General features: G+C 38.1%; 1 protein-coding gene across 1 annotated transcript in view; it reads right to left on the reverse strand.

Moving 5' to 3' along the window:
* Positions 1-1,103: 1,103 nt before the first annotated feature.
* Positions 1,104-25,532, reverse strand: part of LOC128706309 (serine/threonine-protein phosphatase 6 regulatory ankyrin repeat subunit B-like) — a 77,527-nt gene continuing 53,098 nt past the window's right edge. Inside the window, exons 2-3 of the mRNA XM_070087813.1 lie at positions 17,471-19,084; positions 1,104-2,093 (exon numbers count right to left, since the gene is read on the reverse strand). Coding sequence (XP_069943914.1) covers positions 1,817-2,093; positions 17,471-19,084 — 1,891 coding nt within the window. The 3' untranslated portion in view covers positions 1,104-1,816. The remainder of the gene's footprint in view (positions 2,094-17,470; positions 19,085-25,532) is intronic.

The raw sequence follows: 25,532 nt of genomic DNA on the forward strand, positions 1-25,532 counted from the left end.
CAAAAGCTTGGGTAACAAGATATTTTTTTATTGAGTGGGTTCATGAGGTCTTTGCTCCCACTATCAAAAATTACCTCATTAAAAAACAATTGCCACTCATGGCCCTTTTATTTATGGATAATGCTCCTGCTCACCCTCCAAGCTTGGAAATTGAGTTACTGGAGGTCAGTTTTATAATTGTGAAGTTCTTGCCTTCTAACACCACTCCTTGCATCCAGCCCATGGACCAGTTGGTCATTTTTAACTTCAAAAAACTCTACACCAAAACACTTTTTGAAAGGTGCTTTGAAGTCACTTCAGAAACAAATTTAACCCTCAGGGAGTTCTGAAAGGACCATCTAAATATCTTCACCTGCTTGAGGCTTACAGACAAAGCCTGGGGAAAATGTGTCTTCCTGGACCATGCAGTCAGCATAAAAGAAATTGTGTCCCAACTTTGTGGCAGCCAGAGATTTTGAAAGCTTTGAAGATGAGCCTGAGTTGGTAGAGGATATTGTGTCACTGGGGAAGACCTTGGGCCTAGAGGTGACTGAATATGATGTGGAGGAGTTGGTGGAGGAGCACAGAACTGAACTCACCACAGAAGTACTTGTAGATCTTCAAATGGAGCAGCAACAGATTACAGCAGAGGAGCTGTCATCAGAGGATGAAGAAGAAAGGGATGATGTGCCCACTGCATTTGTCAGGGAAATGTGTGCTAAATGGTGTGAAGTGAAGGAGTTTGCTGAAAAATACCATCCAGACAAAGCAGTGGTCATCCGTCTTTCTAACATGTACAAAGACTGTAATAAAGTTGGTAGAATTACCGACAATATGTAAAATGAAAGGACACAAGTGCAACTAATGTGACATTTATTGTGGCAACATTTCGCTCTCCAGGAGCTTTATCAAGCCATTACAAACAATACATGGACACAGAGCTGAGCCTTTATATACCCTCTGTGTCCATGTATTGTTTGTAATGGCTTGATAAAGCTCCTGGAGAGCGAAACGTTGCCACAATAAATGTCACATTAGTTGCACTTGTGTCCTTTTACTTTACATGTACAAAGACAGTGTAATGTCTCAGCTTAAACAAGTGTTAAAACGGAGACTGAGACATACCTCACTGGACAGGTTTTTAGAGAAAAAAAGAACCAGAACAAGGTGCTTGTGGTGAAAAAAGAAACAATGAAGAGAAACAACACCAGGACAGTTGCCTGACACATTAGCAAAAGGTGACTCTCCTTCCAAGCAGTAACATACCCCCTCATCTCCTCCACCTCCTGCTTCCAATATGCCATTAGCTCTCCTCTGACAGGTAAGAGGCAGTTAAATTTTCATTTGCTCTACAGTATTTCAGTTAAAGTTTCTTTTAAGAACATAAGAATGGAGGAACACTGCAGAAGGCCTACTGGCTCATACAAGGCAGGTCCTTATCAAAACAACCTCTACCCAAAGCTACCCAAGAATTTACTCCCGTACCCAATGACACCAATCAAACCCAGCCCTTCCTACTCATACATTTGTCCCATCTCATTTTAAAGCTACCCAAGGTCCTAACCTCAATCACCCTACTGGGAAGATAGTTCCACACACCCACAACTCTGTTCGAAAACCAGTACTTACCTATGTCCTTTCTAAATCTAAAGTATGTATTCATTTTTAGTATTTTAGTATTCATTTTTACAGTTTTATGTAGTAGTACATTTTTAATAAATTATTATATTCTTATTTGGGGTCTGGAACAAATTAATTTTATTTACATTATTTTTTGTGGGGAAAAATTGCTTTGGTTGTCATCTACTTTGGTTATCAAATCTACATCTGGAACGAATTAAATTAAAACAGCAAAGTTCCACTGTATATAAATATAAAGTATGTTAATATTACCTTTGATAAAATAATTGTCCTCAAATATTCGAAAATCATATAGGGTAAATTTGGGAGTAGTGCAAGATAATTTTGTGCAGTTGTCCATCACTTTCAATGCAAGAAATGGGTAAAGCTTAATAAGTTCCCTGAAATTATCACAAGGAATGTCCTCATGCTTCTTGGCAGCACCAAATCCTGCTTCCCACCACTGACTCTCCACAATAGCTTCCAACACTGTCCTGAAATTAAGATACCTTTCTAATTTATCCATAAACTATTCAAGGAATTCCAATTAACATTAAATTAATTTAAGTATTAATACAGGTTGGCCATCACTAATCCAGCATAACCTGCAGCTACTGTTTGATGGCACTACTTGCTGCATAAGTCATTCCAATTCCTTTTTCTCCATTTATTGTTTTAACCTGCTCACTTTTAGCCCTAGCCATGGTTCCAACGAATAAAAGAAATGCTACTCGTTGTGTAAAGCACATACACCATACATTGTCCATGAAAGATAAGGTGGCTTTGAAGCCACTGTCGGTCAATATGGGCTCAGCTCACTCAGATAAGCTGTGACTGGTAAATATGGGCCTACATATGAGGGAATAGGTTTGTGTTGTAAGTGTGCACTAATAAAAAAAATCCTGCAGCACGTAGTGCATAATGAGAAAAAACTGTGACAGTGTTTATGGTGCAAACCCAATTTTGCGGTGTATGTATTTTCATGTGGCTTGTATGGTTGTATTCTCATTTTTTTTTTTTTTTGGTCTCATTTGATAGAACAGAAGATATATTACAGAAATAGAAATAATTTTGATAGGTTTCATGCTGGGAAGTACAGTAGGGCCCCACTTATATGGCAGGTTAGGTTCCAGTCTACTGCTGCAAAGCAGACATCACCGGAAAGCAGAACACCATTTTTTCACTTATAAATGCATATAAATGCCAGATAACAAGTTTACATTAACATATATTAAGTTATAATAGAACTAGGCATTAAAAAACAATAAAAAGTAAAATACACACACAGTACACTCATTATTTACCTCAAAATATTTGTAGTCTTAAAGCAGGGCAAAAGGTAAGTTGTATTTATTGTAAGAAGTCAGGTATGGTAGCAGTGGCACTGCTAAGGTTGGTGTCACCCGGGGCGGTGTCATCGGTGTCACCCCTATGAAATCCAAGGGTGAGGGGGATGGAGGGAAGTAAACTCCATTTGCATCACTACTGCATGCCTAGTGACTAATGTTTAGCAATGAGAATGTTTAAGGGCCATAAACCGAACAGGGGAATACTTCTCAACTTTATTAATGAAAAAATAAATAATCATAGTAATATTGAGGAAACAAACTCAAATACCACTTTGAGTACAGGCAACAGTTCCTACATTTATTCAAGGATTAAGGGTTTTTCCAAAATATCGTAAATAAAATTATTAATTTATCATAGTTTTAAGTATAGCATCATTGATTTTCCCTATACATAAAGGCCTATTTGTACTCTGTAATCATATAATAGGCTATATAGAAACAGGATTTTACTCTTATGTTGCTGCAGCACTGTTTTGAGCATTAGTGTCACCTTCTTTACAGGCTCTATGGTGTCACCCGGGGCAAAGCTCCGCCCTTCCCACCTTGTGACACCACTGTATGGTAGCCCTCCTGGCCACCCTACCAACACATAATATACTCTGGCATTTAAAGCGCCATAGAGTGATAAAATGCACATACAGTACACTCATTACTTACCTCAAAATATTTGTAGTCTTAATGTAGGGTTAGAGATGAAAGTATTTATTTGTAGAAAGTCAGGTGTGTGAGGTATGGTAGCCCGCCTGGCCACCCCACTGACTACGACATTTAAAGTGCCCTAGAGCGATAAAATGCATATACAGTACACTCATTACTTAAAATATTTGTAGTCTTAAAGTAGGGTGAAAGGTGAGTAAGCAAGACAAAAACAAATAAATGAGAGAGAGAGACAGAGAGAACAAGTAAGAGGACAGAGCTGCAGAGGATGTCAACAAACGGGCGAATGCGTCTGTTTATGGTTGATACACGTTCATACAAACACCTTACATTGCGTGCAAATTGTCTTCACAGTGGTACAGTAGAATAAAGAGCAATACTTCCATTCTCACGTAACATCGTTTTTAGAAGGAATGATGCTATGACAAGTTAGTACAGAAGAATAAACAGCAACACCCCCCCATTCCCATGCAACACACCATTTTTAGAGTGAATGATGATGATATTATTATTCTTATTATATTTTTATTTTTTTTTATTATCACACTGGCCGATTCCCACCAAGGCAGGGTGGCCCGAAAAAGAAAAACTTTCACCATCATTCACTCCATCACTGTCTTGCCAGAAGGGTGCTTTACACTACAGTTTTTAAACTGCAACATTAACACCCCTCCTTCAGATTGCAGGCACTGTACTTCCCATCTCCAGGACTCAAGTCCGGCCTGCCGGTTTCCCTGAACCCCTTCATAAATGTTACTTTGCTCACACTCCAAAAGCACGTCAAGTATTAAAAACCATTTGTCTCCATTCACTCCTATCAAACACGCTCACGCATGCCTGCTGGAAGTCCAAGCCCCTTGCACACAAAACCTCCTTTACCCCCTCCCTCCAACCTTTCCTAGGCCGACCCCTACCCCGCCTTCCTTCCACTACAGACTGATACACTCTTGAAGTTATTCTGTTTCGCTCCATTCTCTCCACATGTCCGAACCACCTCAACAACCCTTCCTCAGCCCTCTGGACAACAGTTTTGGTAATCCCGCACCTCCTCCTAACTTCCAAACTACGAATTCTCTGCATTATATTCACACCACATATTGCTCTCAGACATGACATCTCCACTGCCTCCAGCCTTCTCCTCGCTGCAACATTCATCACCCATGCTTCACACCCATATAAGAGCGTTGGTAAAACTATACTCTCATACATTCCCCTCTTTGCCTCCAAGGACAAAGTTCTTTGTCTCCAGAGACTTCTAAGTGCACCACTCACCCTTTTCCCCTCATCAATTCTATGATTCACCTCATCTTTCATAGACCCATCCGCTGACACGTCCACTCCCAAATATCTGAATATATTCACCTCCTCCATACTCTCTCCCTCCAATCTGATATCCAATCTTTCATCACCTAATCTTTTTGTTATCCTCATAACCTTACTCTTTCCTGTATTCACTTTCAATTTTCTTCTTTTGCACACCCTACCAAATTCATCCACCAATCTCTGCAACTTCTCTTCAGAATCTCCCAAGAGCACAGTGTCATCAGCAAAGAGCAACTGTGACAACTCCCACTTTATGTGTGATTCTTTATCTTTTAACTCCACGCCTCTTGCCAAGACCCTCGCATTTACTTCTCTTACAGCCCCATCTATAAATATATTAAACAACCACGGTGACATCACACATCCTTGTCTAAGGCCTACTTTTACTGGGAAATAATTTCCCTCTTTCCTACATACTCTAACTTGAGCCTCACTATCCTCGTAAAAACTCTTCACTGCTTTCAGTAACCTACCTCCTACACCATACACCTGCAACATCTGCCACATTGTCCCCCTATCCACCCTGTCATATGCCTTTTCCAAATCCATAAATGCCACAGACCTCTTTAGCCTTATCTAAATACTGTTCACTTATATGTTTCACTGTAAACACCTGGTCCACACACCCCCTACCTTTCCTAAAGCCTCCTTGTTCATCTGCTATCCTATTCTCCGTCTTACTCTTAATTCTTTCAATTATAACTCTACCATACACTTTACCAGGTATACTCAACAGACTTATCCCCCTATAATTTTTGCACTCTCTTTTATCCCCTTTGCCTTTATACAAAGGAACTATGCATGCTCTCTGCCAATCCCTAGGTACCTTACCCTCTTCCATACATTTATTAAATAATTGCACCAACCACTCCAAAACTATATCCCCACCTGCTTTTAACATTTCTATCTTTATCCCATCAATCCCGGCTGCCTTACCCCCTTTCATTTTACCTACTGCCTCACGAACTTCCCCCACACTCACAACTGGCTCTTCCTCACTCCTACAAGATGTTGTTCCTCCTTGCCCTATACATGAAATCACAGCTTCCATATCTTCATCAACATTTAACAATTCCTCAAAATATTCCCTCCATCTTCCCAATACCTCTAACTCTCCATTTAATAACTTGCCTCTCCTATTTTTAACTGACAAATCCATTTGTTCTCTAGGCTTTCTTAACTTGTTAATCTCACTCCAAAACTTTTTCTTATTTTCAACAAAATTTGTTGATAACATCTCACCCACTCTCTCATTTGCTCTCTTTTTACATTGCTTCACCACTCTCTTAACCTCTCTCTTTTTCTCCATATACTCTTCCCTCCTTGCATCACTTCTACTTTGTAAAAACTTCTCATATGCTAACTTTTTCTCCCTTACTACTCTCTTCACATCATCATTCCACCAGTCGCTCCTCTTCCCTCCCGCACCCACTTTCCTGTAATCACAAACTTCTGCTGAACACTCTAACACTACATTTTTAAACCTACCCCATACCTCTTCGACCCCATTGCCTATGCTCTCATTAGCCCATCTATCCTCCAATAGCTGTTTATATCTTACCCTAACTGCCTCCTCTTTTAGTTTATAAACCTTCACCTCTCTCTTCCCTGATGCTTCTATTCTCCTTGTATCCCATCTACCTTTTACTCTCAGTGTAGCTACAACTAGAAAGTGATCTGATATGTCTGTGGCCCCTCTATAAACATGTACATCCTGAAGTCTACTCAACAGTCTTTTATCTACCAATACATATTACGTTCTTATTATAATCATAATAAAAAAGAAGTGCTAAACCCACAAGGGTCATGAATAGCTATAGACAGAGTGAAGGCATACGAAAGGAATATTTTTCTACAGTTATCCCCCCGGTAACTGGTGTTAGACTAGAGAAAACATAATTCTTCCGACACTCCTACAAACCACTTGGTAAACATGTATTTATGTCAATTTTTATAATGTGGGTGTATGTATCATGTTTATATGTTATGTAGCATGCTTATTATATAATTTTGAAAAAATATCATATATGGATTAATGTAAATTTCTATAATAACATAATATACAACATTTAATGAGCCCAAGAGATTATTATATGGCATCAGTGTGCAAGTATATTTAGGTACAGGTACACATAAGTGTAATTATCAGAGTACATATAAAACATGCAATAACTTTAAAGCACTTGAAATTTTGGAAAGTTTCCAGACATAATAGAGAGATGTGGTCATGGAGAATGTAAACAAACCGGGTGGGGTGAACTGTATTAGAAAGACTGGGAGCCGTATAGAAAGTTTTGGTCACAACTTGAAATTTCCATATTAGCAGAATGCTGTAAGGCAAAATGTCATAAAGTGGGGTCCTACTCTACCTTAAAATTGAGCTCAAAGTAGCAGAAATGTTCGATTTTTGCCATTGTTCAAGAGTAAACAAATGACGTCACCATCCAATACATGTCCAATTGGCCAGTCTAATATGTAGTCATGAAGAATATGGCAATGTCAAATTATGACCAAAATTTGCTATACGGCAAGCGGTCTTTCAAACACGGTGCCCCCCACCCGGTTTGTTTACATTTTCCGTGACCACATCTATTATGTCAGGAAACTTTCCAAAATTTCAAGTGCTTTAAAGTTACTGCATATTTTATATGTACTCTGATAATTATACTTATGTGTACCTGTACCTAAATATACTTACACACTGTGCTGGTGTGCAGGTACACATTAAAATCGCTAAGTCTCTCTCTACTCATGACGCCAATACTACGTAATAATAATTACTCTTGGGCACACTAAATATCTTATTTTACATCAATATAGTCATTTTCATTAATCCATCCATGATATTTTCCTCAAAATTATATATGAAACATGATACATACACTCACAGAATAAAAATTGACATAAATATGAGATTTGTTTACAAAGCAGCTGTGTAGGTAGTGTCGGAAGAATTATGTTTTCTCTAGTCAAACTGGGGGATAACTATAGAAAAATATTCTTTTTGTATGCCTTTACTCTATATATAGCAATTCACGACCCTTGTGGGTTTAGTGCTTTTTATAATAAATAATAATAATAATAATAATAATAATAATAATAATAATAATAATAATAATAATAATAATAATAATAATAATAATATTATTATTATTATCATTATTATTATTATCTTCATTCGCTCTAAAATTGGTGTGTTGCTGTTTGTTTATTCTGAACTAACTTGTACAACTTGTACACAATGTGAGAGCATTTGTATTGTGAGGTAATTATTATTAAAATAAAAAAAATATTGAGGTAAATGTTTTACAAACTCTTACAAATGGACGTGAATGAACTAAAAGTAGACACATATTAATACGCATTATTTTCGCCTGAACAAGTGATCGTCCACTACCTGTTCAGTTTGTGTTCTTACATTGTCTCAACTCTGTATCTCATTCTCTCTCTCGTTTACTCTTTCATTAACTACGTAGTTGGCTCTCATTGACGATGGTGTCTAAGGTTAGCTGTAATAAAAAGAGAAGTCGTAAGCCTCTTGCTTTAAGTGCCAAGTTAGAGGATGATGGTGTGCCATTCTGATTTTATTCAATAAGCACCCTGCCACTCACCTCTCACACATTAATATTAATATTTTAAGGTAAGTAATAAGTGTACTTTGTGTGTATCTTACCTTTTATTGTGTTTTTAATGCCTATTTCTATTGCTAACTTAATATAAGTTAGTGTAAACTTGTTGTCTGGCATTTATTGCATATTTTACATGTGCTCTGATAATAATACTTGTGGAGCTGTGTGGTAGCCAGGTGGAGGGACAACATTATGTTTTCTCTGCTCAGTCATCAGAGAAAATGTGTATGAATCTGCATTTGGCCCAGCCACTCCCTCACTCCGCTTTTGTTTACAATTTTCGGCATGAATTATTCATTACTTCTACCTTCGTTTATGATGGCATCTAAAGGTAGTTGTTAGAAATGATTAAATTCAGTGAACAAGGCATGTCGATGTTAATAATATGGCTCTGGGCCACAGTGTAGGTAGCCGGTAGGTGTACCCAGGCGGGCTACACCTACCTGCTACCTACACTGACTTCCTACAAATAAATACTACTCACCTCTCTTCCTATATTAAGACTACACATATTTTAAGGTAAATAATGAGTGTACTTTATGTGTATTTTACCTCTCTGGGATGTTTTAAATATCGTATATTAAGTATGAGACGGGGAGCCAGGGCTACCTAGACCTGGGCTACCTGCACATGACTTCCTACAAATAAGTACTACTCAAGTTTACAAATACTTCAAGATAAGTAATGAATTTACTGTGAATGTATTTTACTTTGTGTGTTTTTAATGCCTAGTTCTATTACTAACTTAACATAATTTTGTGTAAACTTGTCTGGCATTTATATGCATTTATAAATGGAAAAAAATGGCGTTCTGCCTTCCGGCGATGTCTGCTTTCCGGCGACAGCCTGGAACTTAACCCGCTGTATAAGTGGGGCCCTACTGTACTCAATATTAAACTTTACCAAAAATCTCCCAATTACCTAAATCTTAAAACTTCAAATCTAGATGACCAAAGTTCATACATTATTAATGCTACATTGTAGTATAAATATCTACCCAAAACAATAATGCCTTACACCCAATTACACCATTCTCATACTGTAAACTACTTTCAACAACTCACAACATTATATTCCCATAATATAATATATTTTTATTATTAGCACACTGGCCGATTCCCACCAAGGCAGGGTGGCCCAAAAAAGAAAAACTTTCACCATCATTCACTCCATCACTGTCTTGCCAGAAGGGTGCTTTACACTACAGTTTTTAAACTGCAACATTAACACCCCTCCTTCAGAGTGCAGGCACTGTACTTCCCATCTCCAGGACTCAAGTTCGGCCTGCCGGTTTCCCTGAATCCCTTCATAAATGTTACTTTGCTCACACTCTAACAGCACATCAAGTATTAAAAACCATTTGTCTCCATTCACTCCTATCAAACACGCTCACGCATGCCCGCTGGAAGTCCAAGCCACTCGCACACAAAACCTCCTTTACCCCCTCCCTCCAACCTTTCCTAGGCCGACCCCTACCCCGCCTTCCTTCCACTACAGACTGATACACTCTTGAAGTTATTCTGTTTCGCTCCATTCTCTCCACATGTCCGAACCACCTCAACAACCCTTCCTCAGCCCTCTAGACAACAGTTTTGGTAATCCCGCACCTCCTCCTAACTTCCAAACTACGAATTCTCTGCATTATATTCACACCACACATTGCTCTCAGACATGACATCTCCACTGCCTCCAGCCTTCTCCTCGCTGCAACATTCATCACCCATGCTTCACACCCATATAAGAGCGTTGGTAAAACTATACTCTCATACATTCCCCTCTTTGCCTCCAAGGACAAAGTTCTTTGTCTCCAGAGACTCCTAAGTGCACCACTCACCCTTTTCCCCTCATCAATTCTATGATTCACCTCATCTTTCATAGACCCATCCGCTGACACGTCCACTCCCAAATATCTGAATACATTCACCTCCTCCATACTCTCTCCCTCCAATCTGATATCCATCTTTCATCACCTAATCTTTTTGTTATCCTCATAACCTTACTCTTTCCTGTATTCACTTTTAATTTTCTTCTTTTACATACCCTACCAAATTCATCCACCAACCTCTGCAACTTCTCTTCAGAATCTCCCAAGAGCACAGTGTCATCAGCAAAGAGCAACTGTCACAACTCCCACTTTATGTGTGATTCTTTATCTTTTAACTCCATGCCTCTTGCCAAGACCTTCGCATTTACTTCTCTTACAACCCCATCTATAAATATATTAAACCACGGTGACATCACACATCCTTGTCTAAGGCCTACTTTTACTGGGAAATAATCTCCCTCTTTCCTACATACTCTAACTTGAGCCTCACTATCCTCGTAAAAACTCTTCACTGCTTTCAGTAACCTACCTCCTATACCATACACCTGCAACATCTGCCACATTGCCTCCCTATCCACCCTGTCATATGCCTTTTCCAAATATAATTTCAATATATATTATTGAAACTATCGTAATTAGAGTAAAATTACTGTCAACTATAAATAATAAAAAAAAAGATGTACAACTTAAAATATGATCAATTTCTTTACTATTAAGTAGTCTGTAAGCCATTAAATTAAGTCTGCCCATAATGCCCAGGCATGATAGTGGCTCTTTGCACTGCAACTCATTATTGTAATTTCATAATCTCAATGTAATCTTGCAAAGAAATAAATTTTGTTTGTCTGTTTGTTTGTTTGTTTGTAGTGATGGTGGTAGTGATAGTGGTAGAAATTGGTAGTGATGGTGGGAGAGGGTGGCAGTGATGGTGGCAGAGGGTGGTAGTTGTGGAAAATAATTTCCCAAAATTTATTCTGTATAATTTTATAATGTAAATATCCCTGATTAATACATTACTTTGCTCTAAAGTGTATTTTTAAAAGAAGAGAATCAAGAGGGAAGCTCTGCACCTGCGCTGAGGGGCAGGGTGGAGATGCCCTTATTTTTGAATGTGGTACAGGCACGCTAATGTAATGTGCATAATTTTCGTCACTCTAGGGGTTTTATTGTTCTTAAAACCTCTCAAATAGGAGCTGAAATTGTTGGATGTGCAATCCTGCATAACGTGAGCATTAAGCAGATGGACAGGACAGCTCCAGGAACCTCAGATAAGATGTCTAGGTTTATGTTTAGAATTCTGGCCAGTAATTTTTTCATAAATTTAGACAGGGGGGCTTCTGTACATGACACACAATAATCTCCAGACTAATTGGTGAGTGTTATTACTATAAATTCTCCTTCTGTTACCTAAATGTGTATATATAATCATTTATTAATTTTAATGTGCAGTCCACATATTTATATTAAATTTTACCAGAATTTCTGGTGATGTATATTTCATTTGCAATTAATATAGGTCTAGAGCAACTTGTGGATATGACAGTTGAAGGTATCGAAGGGGGACATTTTTTGTGACCTAGGTGTCCCAAAATTTCCTACTTGTTTCTGTAACTTTGATAAATAATAATCATCTTTGTTACCATTTACTGGTATGTATCTAATGAGATACATCCAGGTAAATGTAATTTTCCACAGTAGTGATGGTGGTAGAGGGTGATAATGATGGTGGCAGAGGGTGGTAATGATGGTGGCAGAGGGTGGTAGTGATGGTGGCAGAGGGTGGTAGTGATGGTGGTAGAGGGTGGTAGTGATGGTGGTAGAGATAACCTCTCCTCTCTCTCCCCTCCTCGCCGTCTTCCATATGCCAACAAGAGTCTTCAATAAAGGTAAAAGTGATTTAAATGTTCATTTATCTATTTCATTAGTGCTTTATATTTATTTCTCATTGTTTTCTGAATGTAAAACTATAGTTATTCTCTATAAAATGTATTTTTTTGTTAATATTTTTGGGTGTCTGGAACGGATTAATTGGATTTGCATTATTTCTTATTGGAAATATTACTTCAGTTTTCAAACAAATTGGTTCTCGGCCAGCCTTCTAGAATGGATTAAAGATAAAAACCGAGGTTCCACTGTACTATGCAAAGAAATAAGCTTTTCAAACTTTGAATCTGAATAAATCTTTAGTATTTGTATACAGTGCAGTAATGTTATGGTTTGACTGTACATATCATGCTGCAGATACATATGTGCTGGTATGGCTTGTAAAGGATTTGTATAAATTGATTTTAATAAAATTGATATGAATATCTTGATAGTTGTAGCTACAGTTAGAGTAAGAGGTAGATGGGAAAAGAGGAAGGTGGCAACAACAAGTAAGAGGGAGGTGAAAGTGTATAAACTAAGGGAGGAGGAAGTTCGGGCGAGATATAAGCGACTATTGGCAGAAAGGTGGGCTAGTGCAAAGATGAGTAGTGGGGGGCTTGAAGAGGGTTGGAATAGTTTTAAAAATGCAGTATTAGAATGTGGGGCAGAAGTTTGTGGTCATAGGAGGGTGGGGGCAGGAGGAAAGAGGAGTGATTGGTGGAATGAAGAAGTAAAGGGTGTGATAAAAGAGAAAAAGGTAGCTTACGAGAGGTTTTTACAAAGTAGAAGTGTTATAAGAAGAGCAGAGTATATGGAGAGTAAAAGAAAGGTGAAGAGTGTGGTGAGAGAGTGCAAAAGGAGAGCAGATGATAGAGTGGGAGAGGCACTGTCAAGAAATTTTAATGAAAATAAGAAAAAATTTTCGAGTGAGTTAAACAAGTTAAGAAAGCCTAGGGAAAGTATGGATTTGTCAGTTAAAAACAGAGTAGGGGAGTTAGTAGATGGGGAGAGGGAGGTATTACGTAGATGGCGAGAATATTTTGAGGAACTTTTAAATGTTGAGGAAGAAAGAGAGGCGGTAATTTCATGCACTGGCCAGGGAGGTATATCATCTTTTAGGAGTGAAGAAGAGCAGAATGTAAGTGTGGTGGAGGTACGTGAGGCATTACGTAGAATGAAAGGGGGTAAAGCAGCTGGAACTGATGGGATCATGACAGAAATGTTAAACGCAGGGGGGGATATAGTGTTGGAGTGGTTGGTACTTTTGTTTAATAAATGTATAAAAGAGGGGAAGGTACCTAGGGATTGGTGGAGAGCATGTATAGTCCCTTTATATAAAGGGAAAGGGGACAAAAGAGATTGTAAAAATTATAGAGGAATAAGTTTACTGAGTATACCAGGAAAAGTATACGGTAGGGTTATAATTGAAAGAATTAGAAGTAAGACAGAATGTACAATTGTGGATGAGCAAGGAGGCTTCAGAGTGGGTAGGGGATGTGTAGATCAAGTGTTTACATTGAAACATATATGTGAACAGTATTTAGATAAAGGTAGGGAAGTTTTTATTGCATTTATGGATTTAGAAAAGGCATATGATAGAGTGGATAGAGGAGCAATGTGGCAGATGTTGCAAGTACAGGAGGGCCCCGCTTTACGGGTTTCGCTTTACGGCGTTCCGCTAATATGGACATTTCAAATTATGACCAAAACTCGCTATACGGCTCCCCCCACCTGTCTTTCTAATACGGTCACAGCGGCCCACCGAGTTTGTTTACATTCTCCCTGAGCACATCTCCTTATTATGTCTGGAAACTTTCCAAAATTTCAAGTGTTTTAAAGTTATTTTATATTTTATATGTATTGTACTTGATAATTAAACTTGTGTACACCTGTACCTAAATAAACTTACACACTGTGCTGGCATGTAGGTACACATTAAAATCACTAAGAGTCTCTCTACTCTTGATGCAATAATAATAATAATAATAATAATAATAATAATAATAATAGTAATAATAATAGTAATAATAATCTCTTGGGCGCATTAATGTCGCATATTACGTTAATATAGACATTTCCCTTAATCTATCTATGATATTTTTTTCAAAATTATATAAGAAACACATTATGTAACACAAACATGATACATGCACCCACAGTATAAAAATTTATACAAATATATATGAGATGTTTACCAAACGGTTTGTAGAAGTGTCGGAAGAATTACGTTTTCTCTAGCCCGTCACCTGTTACTAGGGATAACTGTAGAAAAATATTCCTTTCGTATGCCTTCACTTTATAGCTATAATTCTGTACTAACTTGTACACAGTGTAAGAGTATTTGTTTCGTGATTTAATTATTATAATAATAAAAATATTATAAGGTAAAAGTTTCACAAACTCTTACAAATGTACATAAATGAACTAAAACTGGACACATATTAATACCGTCTATTTCGCCTGACCGAGTGATCGTCCACAACCTGTTCAGTTTGTTTACGCTGTCTGAGCTCGGTGTATCATTAAATGTTGTATATTACGTTAATATACACATTTTCATTAATCCATCCTTGATATTTTTTTCAAAATTATATAATAAACACGATACATAACATAAATACATAACAACATATGTGTAGAGAACCTAGGATAACCCAAAAAAGTCAGAGTGACTTACTTCCATTGACTTCACTCAGAGCATCATTTCTTCTCAAAATGATGTTACATGAGAATGGGAGTGTTCTTCTTTATTTATTCTACTGTATCAATGTAGAGACAACCTGTACACAATGTAACTTGTACACAAACCAGACGTGTACACTGTTTACAAAACTTACCTTCGCCTGGTTTGTTTACATAACTCTGCTGTCCTCTCTCATGCACTCATTCTTTCTCTCTGGAATGGTAGCCTGGCTGACCACACTTGATATTTTACAATAAATACTACTCATCTCACCCTATATTTTAAGGTAAGTAATAAGTGAACTGTATATACATTTTATCGCTCTGGGATGCTTAAATATCATAGAATAGTATGTGTGGGTGGGGTGGCCTGGTATGGTAGCCTGGCTGACACCATACATACCACACTTGATTTCTTACAATAAATACTACTTGTCTCACCCTATATTTTAAGGTAAGTAATGAGTGAACTGTATATACATTTTATCACTCTGGGATGCTTAAATATCATAGAATAGTATGTGTGGGTGGGGTGGCCTGGTATGGTAGCCTGGCTGACACCATACATACCACACTTGATTTCTTACAATAAATACTATTTGTCTCACCCTAGATTAAGACTATAAATATTTTAAGGTAAGTAATGAGTGCACTGTGTGTGTATTGTACTTTTTTATTGTTTTTTGATGCCTGGTTCTATTGCTAACATAATATATGTTAGTGTAAACTTGTTATCTAGTGTTTGTAAGCATTTGTAAGTGGAAAAAAAGGGTGTTCCACTTTACGGCGGTAGCCTGGAACCTAACCCGCCGTACAAGTGGGGCCCTCCTGTATATGGAATAGGTGGTAAGTTACTAAATGCTGTAAAGAGCTTTTATGAGGATAGTGAGGCTCAAGTTAGGGTATGTAGAAGAGAGGGAGAATACTTCCCGGTAAAAGTAGGTCTTAGACAGGGATGTGTAATGTCACCATGGTTGTTTAATATATTTATAGATGGGGTTGTAAAAGAAGTAAATGCTAGCGTGTTCGGGAGAGGTGTGGGATTAAATTATGGGGAATCAAATTCAAAATGGGAATTGACACAGTTACTTTTTGCTGATGATACTGTGCTTATCGGAGATTCTAAAGAAAAATTGCAAAGGTTAGTGGATGAGTTTGAGAATGTGTGTAAAGGTAGAAAGTTGAAAGTGAACATAGAAAAGAGTAAGGTGATGAGGGTATCAAATGATTTAGATAAAGAAAAAGTGGATATCAAATTGGGGAGGAGGAGTATGGAAGAAGTGAATGTTTTCAGATACTTGGGAGTTGAAGTGTCGGCGGATGGATTTATGAAGGATGAGGTTAATCATAGAATTGATGAGGGAAAAAAGGTGAGTGGTGCGTTGAGGTATATGTGGAGTCAAAAAACGTTATCTATGGAGGCAAAGAAGGGAATGTATGAAAGTATAGTAGTACCAACACTCTTATATGGATGTGAAGCTTAGGTAGTAAATGCAGCAGCGAGGAGACGGTTGGAGGCAGTGGAGATGTCCTGTCTAAGGGCAATGTGTGGTGTAAATATTATGCAGAAAATTCGGAGTGTGGAAATTAGGAGACGGTGTGGAGTTAATAAAAGCATTAGTCAGAGGGCAGAAGAGGGGTTGTTGAGGTGGTTTGGTCATTTAGAGAGAATGGATCAAAGTAGAATGACATGGAAAGCATATAAATCTATAGGGGAAGGAAAGAGGGGTAGGGGTCGTCCTCGAAAGGGTTGGAAAGAGGGGGTAAAGGAGGTTTTGTGGGTGAGGGGCTTGGACTTCCAGCAAGCGTGCATGAGCGTGTTAGATAGGAGTGAATGGAGACGAATGATACCTGGGACCTGACGATCTGTTGGAGTGTGAGCAGGGTAATATTTAGTGAAGGGATTCAGAGAAACCGGTTATTTTCATATAGTCGGACTTGAGTCCTGGAAATGGGAAGTACAATGCCTGCACTTTAAAGGAGGGGTTTGGGATATTGGCAGTTTGGAGGGATATGTTGTGTATCTTTATATGTATATGCTTCTAAGCTGTTGTATTCTGAGCACCTCTGCAAAAGCAGTGATAATGTGTGAGTGTGGTGAAAGTGTTGAATGATGATGAAATTATTTTCTTTTTGGGGATTTTCTTTCTTTTTTTGGGTCACCCTGCCTCGGTGGGAGACGACCGACTTGTTGAAAAAAAAAAAAAAAAAAAAATCTGGATAATGTACATAACTTCAAGAATTTCATATTAATATTGCTTAATTAAATTTTATTTATGTGAATTTTACATACAACAACTACAATTTCATTAGTTTTCAATGTTTATTAAATCCTTGCTCATGAATAAGGTGCTGCAATTTTAAATGGAGAATTAAAAACCATGGAGAAGCTAAAAAAAAATCATCACAGATAAAAGATTGGGAAACAACTGCCTTAGATAATCATCTTATCCTTCCATAACAATATTTTTCCTGACTGTAAATATGCTATATTTAAATGTTCAGGAAAAAAGGACACTTAAAACAGGTAAGGATCTTACCTGTTTCTATCTTTGACAGCCTTATGTGTATGAGAGTGGAGGTGCTCCTGTAGATCTTTTGGCATTGTGCTTATATTTCTGTATGGCAGAATTTGAAGAAGAAACTTAAAGACATCATCATGACCCTTTAGAAAAGCAACATCTAAAGGATATCTTTTCCTTTTGTCCTGTTCTTTATATAGTGTTTTATTAGCATCAATTAGTATTTCACAACACACTTGATTCCCCTTAGCTGCAGCAGCATGAAGAGCTGTAGAATTTGTATCATCTTTGGCACGTTTATCTGCACCTTGCTTTATGAGGAGCCTGACTATGCTGCAATGACCTTGATAAGCACTCATGTGTAAAGCAGTTCTACCATTTTTGTCTTTAGCATTTATATAGGCACCTTTCCGTAAAAGCATATGGCATATCTCACTGGACCCTCCACGGGCTGCATGATGCAATGGAGTCTCTTTGTCTTTGTTTGTGACATTTACATCTAAGTCTTGTACAGTTAAGAGTTTTTCTGTCAATATTATTTTAGCATTTTCTGCAGCAAGATGGAGAAGTGAAAGCTTTTGTTGACATACAATTTTAGGTGAAGCACCAGCATTCATTAGCAAAACTGCACATTTTTCATTGCGCTTTTTTACTGCAATAAAAAGAGCTGTATTACCGTCCTTATCTTTTTCATTTATTACCTTCTTCACTCCCTCATTCTTAAGCAAATATTCCATACATTCATCAGCCTTTTTAGCAGCTGCCAAATGAAGAACATGGCTCTTGGCTTTGTTTTTAATACTTAGGGCAGCATGGCTATTTATCAGCACATTGACACAATTAGCTTTATTTTTAATTACAGCTTCCATTATTGGTGTGTTTCCAGCATTGTTTTGGGTATTTAAAGGAGCAAGTGTATCACAAAGCAATGTAACAAACTTTTCAAATCCTAACTTAGCTGCTATATGAAGTGCTGTGTTACCTGCAACATCTTTGAGATCCAAATTTATGTTAGCATGAACCATTTCTTGATAGCACCGATAATGGCCTTTCTTTGCAGCCAAAATAACAGGTGAAATTTCGTCAACAGCTCTAACTGCATCACTTGGGTAGAAACTAATAAGTACCTTGCAACACTCAGAATAACCCCTCTCAGCAGCATGGTGAAGAGGAAGGTACTTTTGGTGGTCTTTAATGTTAGTATCAGCTCCTTCTTCAATAAGCAAATTTAGTGTTTCAAGTTCACCCCTTTGAGCAGCAAAATGCAAAGGGGTCATAGACTTGTTATTTTTCATGTTTATTAGTTTATCAGTACTTCTTCCATTTATTTTTTGATGGTCCAGCAAAATGGTGCAAAGGTTCCGAAGACCCTCTCTTGCTGCAATATGCAGAGGGGTATCTCCATTCTTGTCCTTATCATTTACAATTGCACCATTCTGAAGTAGGAGAAAAGGTATATTTTGGGCTCTGGCTTCTTTCTTGGAATACTTTTCAGCCAGAATATGAAGTAGCGTTGACCCATCTTTATGCTTGAATTTAACATCTGCACCTTCCTCTATTTGCTTTTTACACTCCTGATAATCTTTACGAGAAACTGCATCTCTTAGCACTTTCTGGCTACCACTCGGCTCCCTGAAAAATAAGGTACAATACAATTCTTTATATAATACAATTCAATTCTTTATTTCAAATTACCACATACACAAAACATCCAATCTGAAGATCCACAGGATTCACAGCATTCTGGGTAAAATTTAAACAAGGATCTAATATATGATATAAATAGGAACTTTAAAAATACAGTGGACCCCCGCATACCGCACGCATCGCATACCGTACAATCCGCATACCGCTCGCTTTTTTCGCAAAAATTTTGCCTCGCATACCGCCCAAAAACCCGCTCACTGCTCTTCGTCCGAGACGCGTCCAATGTGCGGCCTGAGCCACGCTCACATGTCCCGCCAGTGGCATTGTTTACCAGCCAGCCTCCGCGGTAACATCCAAGCATACAATCGGAACATTTCATATTATTACAGTGTTTTTGGTGATTTTTTCTGGAAAATAAGTGACCATGGGCCCCAAGAAAGCTTCTAGTGCCAACCCTACAGCAATAAGGGTGAGAATTACTATAGAGATGAAGAAAAAGATCATTGATAAGTATGAAAGTGGAGTGAGTGTCTCCGAGCTGGCCAGGTTGTATAATAAACCCCAATCAACCATCGCTACTATTGGTGGTACAGCTGCTGCTGCACTGTCAGCTGCTGCTGCACTGTCAGCTGCTGCTGCTGTTGTACCACCGTCAGCTGCTGCTGCTGCTGTAGTACCGTCTGCTGCTGCTGTAGCATCGTCTGCTGCTGCTGTAGCATCGTCTGCTGCTGCTGTAGCATCGTCTGCTGCTGCTGTAGCATCGTCTGCTGCTGCTGTAGCATCGTCTGCTGCTGCTGTAGCATCGTCTGCTGCTGCTGTAGCACCGTCTGCTGCTGCTGTAGCACCGTCTGCTGCTGCTGTAGCACCGTCTGCTGCTGCTGTAGCACCGTCTGCTGCTGCTGTAGCACCATCTGCTGCTGCTGTAGCACCGTCTGCTGCTGCTGTAGCATCGTCTGCTGCTGCTGTAGCATCGTCTGCTGCTGCTGTAGCATCGTCTGCTGCTGCTGTAGCATCGTCTGCTGCTGCTGTAGCATCGTCTGCTGCTGCTGTAGCATCGTCTGTTGCTGCTGTAGCATCGTCTGTTGCTGCTGTAGCATCGTCTGCTGCTGCTGTAGCATCGTCTGCTGCTGCTGTAGCATCATCTGCTGCTGCTGTAGCATCGTCTGCTGCTGCTGTAGCATCGTCTGCTGCTGCTGTAGCATCGTCTGTTGCTGCTGTAGCATCGTCTGTTGCTGCTGTAGCATCGTCTGTTGCTGCTGTAGCATCGTCTGTTGCTGCTGTAGCATCGTCTGCTGCTGCTGTAGCATCGTCTGTTGCTGCTGTAGCATCGTCTGCTGCTGCTGTACCACCGTCAGCTGCTGCTGCTGCTGTACCACCGTCAGCTGCTGCTGCTGCTGTAGCACCGTTGTTGGTGTGGCTTATTGAGAATACCAAGAAACAATTAACCCCAGAGGATTTGCCACCCAGGATAACCCAAAAAAGTCAGTGTCATCGAAGACTGTCTAACTTATTTCCATTGGGGTCCTTAATCTTGTCTCCCAGGATGCAACCCACACCAGTCGACTAACACCCAGGTGAACAGGGAAAAATGCCTGGAACTAGTGCTCATATTGGTGAATTTAAAGCCAGCAAAGGTTGGTTTGAGAGATTTAAGAATCGTAGTGGCATACACAGTGTGATAAGGCCTGTTCTGGAAGAAAATGCCAAACAGGACCTACAGTACTCAGGAGGAAAAGGCACTCCCAGGACACAGTGTCTCATCAGTCACTGCTGCATCTTCAATAAAGGTAAGTGTCATTTATTCTTCATTTTGTAGAGTAGTACATGCACAATATATATTGTGCATGTATTACTCTACTCTTGTGCATGTATCCTTCTCTTTGTGTGTAGGAAAATGTATATTTCATGTGGTAAAATTTTTTTTTTCATACTTTTGGGTGTCTTGCACGGTTTAATTTGATTTCCATTATTTCTTATGGGGAAAATTCATTCGCATACCGAACATTTCGCATAACAATCAGCCCTCTTGCACGGATTAAAGTCGCTATGCGGGGGTCCACTGTATACACATTACAAGATATAGGTATACCTTGCTTTGAGGCACTGCTGTAGAGTGCTTCTCTAATATGGCACTTGTCAATTACATGTATATTTATGTTTATTACTTTTAGCACCATTTTGTTACCTGTGCTCAGTCTGTTTACAGCATTTGTGTACTTTGTGTTTCAGTGTCATATTCTGGCAGTTTTCAAAATTTTTCAAACTTTTTACTTGTGTTATTGTTATTATTGTAATTATTAAGTACAGTACAATCACCCCTAAGTTTTTTAATACTAGCAAAAAGAGTTCACAATACAGTACTGTAGCACTTTTTTATTAATTATTTTTGCTTTTGCACACTTAAAAAATGATAGTGCAAACATGCTTTCAGGCTTTTACATGAACTAGCAAGTGAATAAAAGGCTGTGATTCACGCTATGGCAATATTTGCTGTACAGTGGTGGTCTGGAACATAACCCACTGCTAAGTTACCCTATGTATAATCAGTGATACCATAGAATAAGATTTTTTTTTTTTTGGGGGGGGGGGGTAATAAAAAAATTAGGATTTTAACACTAAGATATTATGGGGTCACTGGTGGAACTTTCAGAAATAGGTGGAGCATAATTATGAAACTGCTGTATTGTGGAGTTGATAGAGATCGAAATATAACTTTCTACCCGAGTCACTATACCTCAGCTAAATAGTAGTATCATAAAAAATTAGTGTGGTGGAATTAGGAACAAAGTGAGGAATATTAATAAAATACAGTGATACAGGACCATCTCAGGCCATTCATCATCGGTAGGAGCTGCCAGAAGTCACTGGTTTCTCCAACACGCAAATTATACTTTTTGTATCAAACTGAACACCTATTACTCTGTTAAATAACATTCCATTAGTCCTTTCACGATCTAGTCCAAAAACATTGACCAGATTCGTTCAAAAGTAAGTGATCCACTAACCAGATTTATCCAAAAAATTAATTGAACTAATGACCGGATTCAAAAGCTGACAGAGTCTCTAGTTGCCCTTAATGCCCAACCAGATTTGTTAAAAAATAAGTGATTCTCTGACCAAATTCATAAGCTAATGGGATTTTAGGCGCTCTATCATACACCCAAACAGTTACTGCTAGAAGCGGTAAAATTATTTCATACACATACACATACAAATAAATACACATACAAATAGACAGATTTACACCTTAAGGCCACTACCCTTTATAGTGTTTACATTTATTCCTCTACTTGTTTTTTTAAACCCCAAATTTTACTATTTTACTAACAAGTGCATTTAAGTAAACTTCTCATTGAACCTTATACCCAGTGCCTTGTACACTTTCAGCTTTAATATTAATTCTAACCCTTACCTTCATATTTGTTAGTGAATAGCAATATTTGATTCTCAGTTATTAGACACATAAGGTGCTCATTAAGGTGCTAATTCAGATACTGTTATATTTTCTTTATTTTAGTTTTAAAATCAAGTATTTGTCTCACATCTTTATAACCTTATAATACACCCAGTGCAATATTGCATCATCATAACTGTATTATAATAATTTTTAACTAACCCTCTTTTCATTTTTTTATCTTCTTTTAATTTACCATTACTTTCTTACCATTATAAACTATTATTATAGAACAGATAACCAGTGCAAGTTTATATTGTCAAACTTGTCCCATAATAAGAGTTAGCAATATCCCTGTACTAGTATATAATTGCTTATTTTAATCTACTATTTATAAACTATTAAGTTTTGTTTCTTTATTTTCTCTTTTGACTACCACTACCTACAGACTATTAATTTGAATTATCACTTTCAGTACTGATCAATATTATTGTGTTCAGTATTATACAACAGTTCAATATTATATCATAAAAGTGTACCATATTAAGAGCCAACAGTATCTCTTTAAAAAAATTTTTTGCTTTAAAAACTACTTGAAACAATCCATTAGCTAGTAAGATAAATAAGTTTAGTTTCATAATATTAAGTCCAACATAATACTTTGTTCAAAAGTCTAGTTGTAGAATCACACACAATCTTATGATTACAAGCATTAATCCTGATATCAACCTTTTATTAAATGACTTACATGCATTGAACAGCAACTGTAATTATTATACAGCAGACCAAGCAAAGACAATACTCAGAACCAACAATAACATAACTATCTTTAATTACAATGTCAGATCTTTGAACAAACATTACGATGACCTCACAGCATTACTCAGTTCCCTGCACACCAGTATGTCAATCATCACACTCACCAAAACCTGACTAAAGCCTGGTACTATAGATGTCTATGCCATTCCTGGTTACACAGCCATACACAACTGTAGGACAGACCAGCAAGGGGGTGGAATAGCTATATACTACTCAGATCAACTTGAATATATCAATAATTCTTGCAAAAGGGACGAACATGGACAATATATAATAGCTAAATTTAAATCAAAAGACCTGCAAAAAACCCTCACAGACATAAACATCTACAGAGTACCACAGTTGAACATTTACCATTTTAGTGACAAATTAGGAAACATGATAACTGATGTGCACATGAACAAAGACCATTTGCTGCTCACAGGAGATTTCAACATAAATCTCCTACATGACCAGGACCCACAAGTAACCAAATTCACAAACACTGAGTAACTGCTTGTTGCTACCAACAATAACAAAACCCACAAGAATCTCCAAGACAGGTGTCTCCTTATTAGACCACATCTGGACTAACACCATATCCCCTTTAAAATCAGGCATTATCACAGACAATACCACAGACCACTACCCTACCTTTCTCATAACCAACCTAGGTAAATTGCCCCAAGACACTAAGAGTTACCTTCAGACTACATAATGAGACTGCAGTTAATAACTTTATAACAGCTATGAGTAACATCAACTGGAATAATGAGCTAGAAACATATACAGATACTGATGAATGTACAGTGGATCCATGCCTAACGATATTAATCCGTTCCTCAGAGCTCATTGTTAGCCGAATTTATCGATAGCCGAATTAATTTTCTCATAAGAAATAATGGAAATCAAATTAATCTGTTCCTGACACCCCAAAGTATGAAAAAAAAAATTACCACATGAAATATACATTTTTATACACCCAAAAAGAAGAAGAGATGCACAATTACTACTCTAGTAAATAAAGAATACATGAACTTACCTTTATTGAAGATCTGGTGATAACTGATGGGATGGGAGGAGGGGAGATGGTGGAAGCTGTCATTGTTTGGAAGGGGAATCCCCTTCCATGAGGATTTGAGGGAGCAAGTCCTTTTCTGGGGTTACTTCCCTTCTTTTAATTCCGATATGACCAGCTTGAGAGTCACTGGACCTCTGTCACACAACAAATCTGTCCATAGAACTCTGTACCTCGCGTTCCTTTAAGATTTGCCTAAAATGGGCCACAACATTGTCATTATAATAGTCACCAGCACGGCTTGCAATAGCTGTGTTAGGGTGATTTTCATCCATAAAGGTTTGTAGCTCAACACACTTTGCACACATTTCCTTAATCTCTTTTTTCAGTTCCATACTAATTCTCACCCTTTTTACCACAGGGTTGGCATTAGAAGCTTTCTTGGGGTCCATGGTGACTTATTTTGCAGTTACAAGCACTAAAAACACTGGGATAATGAGAAATGTACCAAATGTATGCGTATATGCGACTGCACTGGCTGGCTTGTAAACACTGGCACCCATGGGGCAGCGTGAACAGGTCCCGGACGAATCACGTTAGGCGAGTTTTTTTTTTATCATTAGGCAGGGCAAATTTTTTATGTTCAAACACTTCGTTAGGTGGATTTAACGTTATGCGATGCATTCGTTAGGCGAGGGTCCACTGTATTAATAATTTTCTACAAAAAACCCATTACCTCTATAACAAGCATTGCCCCAAAAAACTAAACAGATCACAGCTAAGAAACTAAACAGTCCCTGGCTAACACCCAGCATCCTTAAATCCATTAACACGAAGCACCTATATGAAAAACAGTATAGAATGGGCCAAATAACCAGAGGCTATTCTAAACATTACTCATCAATCCTTACCAGCCTGATAAGGTCAAAAAAATTGTATTATGAGAACAGATTACATAACATAAAAGGTGATATGAAAAGGCCTGGAAAACCCTATCTGAAATTCTAGGAATTAAAAAGATATCCAAAAACAAAAAACTCAAATTAACAAATTCAGATGAACCCCTACTCCTAAAAACTGAAACAGCAGACTCAAATGTTTTCTTCTCCACCATAGGAAAGAATCTAGCAAGCAAAATCCCAAGCTCAAACACCCATCCATCAGACTACCTCCCGGGTACGTACCTGAATACACTATTCTTAGCTCCAACTAACCCAACAGAA

Source organism: Cherax quadricarinatus, chromosome 2 (assembly GCF_038502225.1).
Source record: "Cherax quadricarinatus isolate ZL_2023a chromosome 2, ASM3850222v1, whole genome shotgun sequence".
NCBI lineage: Eukaryota > Metazoa > Arthropoda > Malacostraca > Decapoda > Parastacidae > Cherax > Cherax quadricarinatus.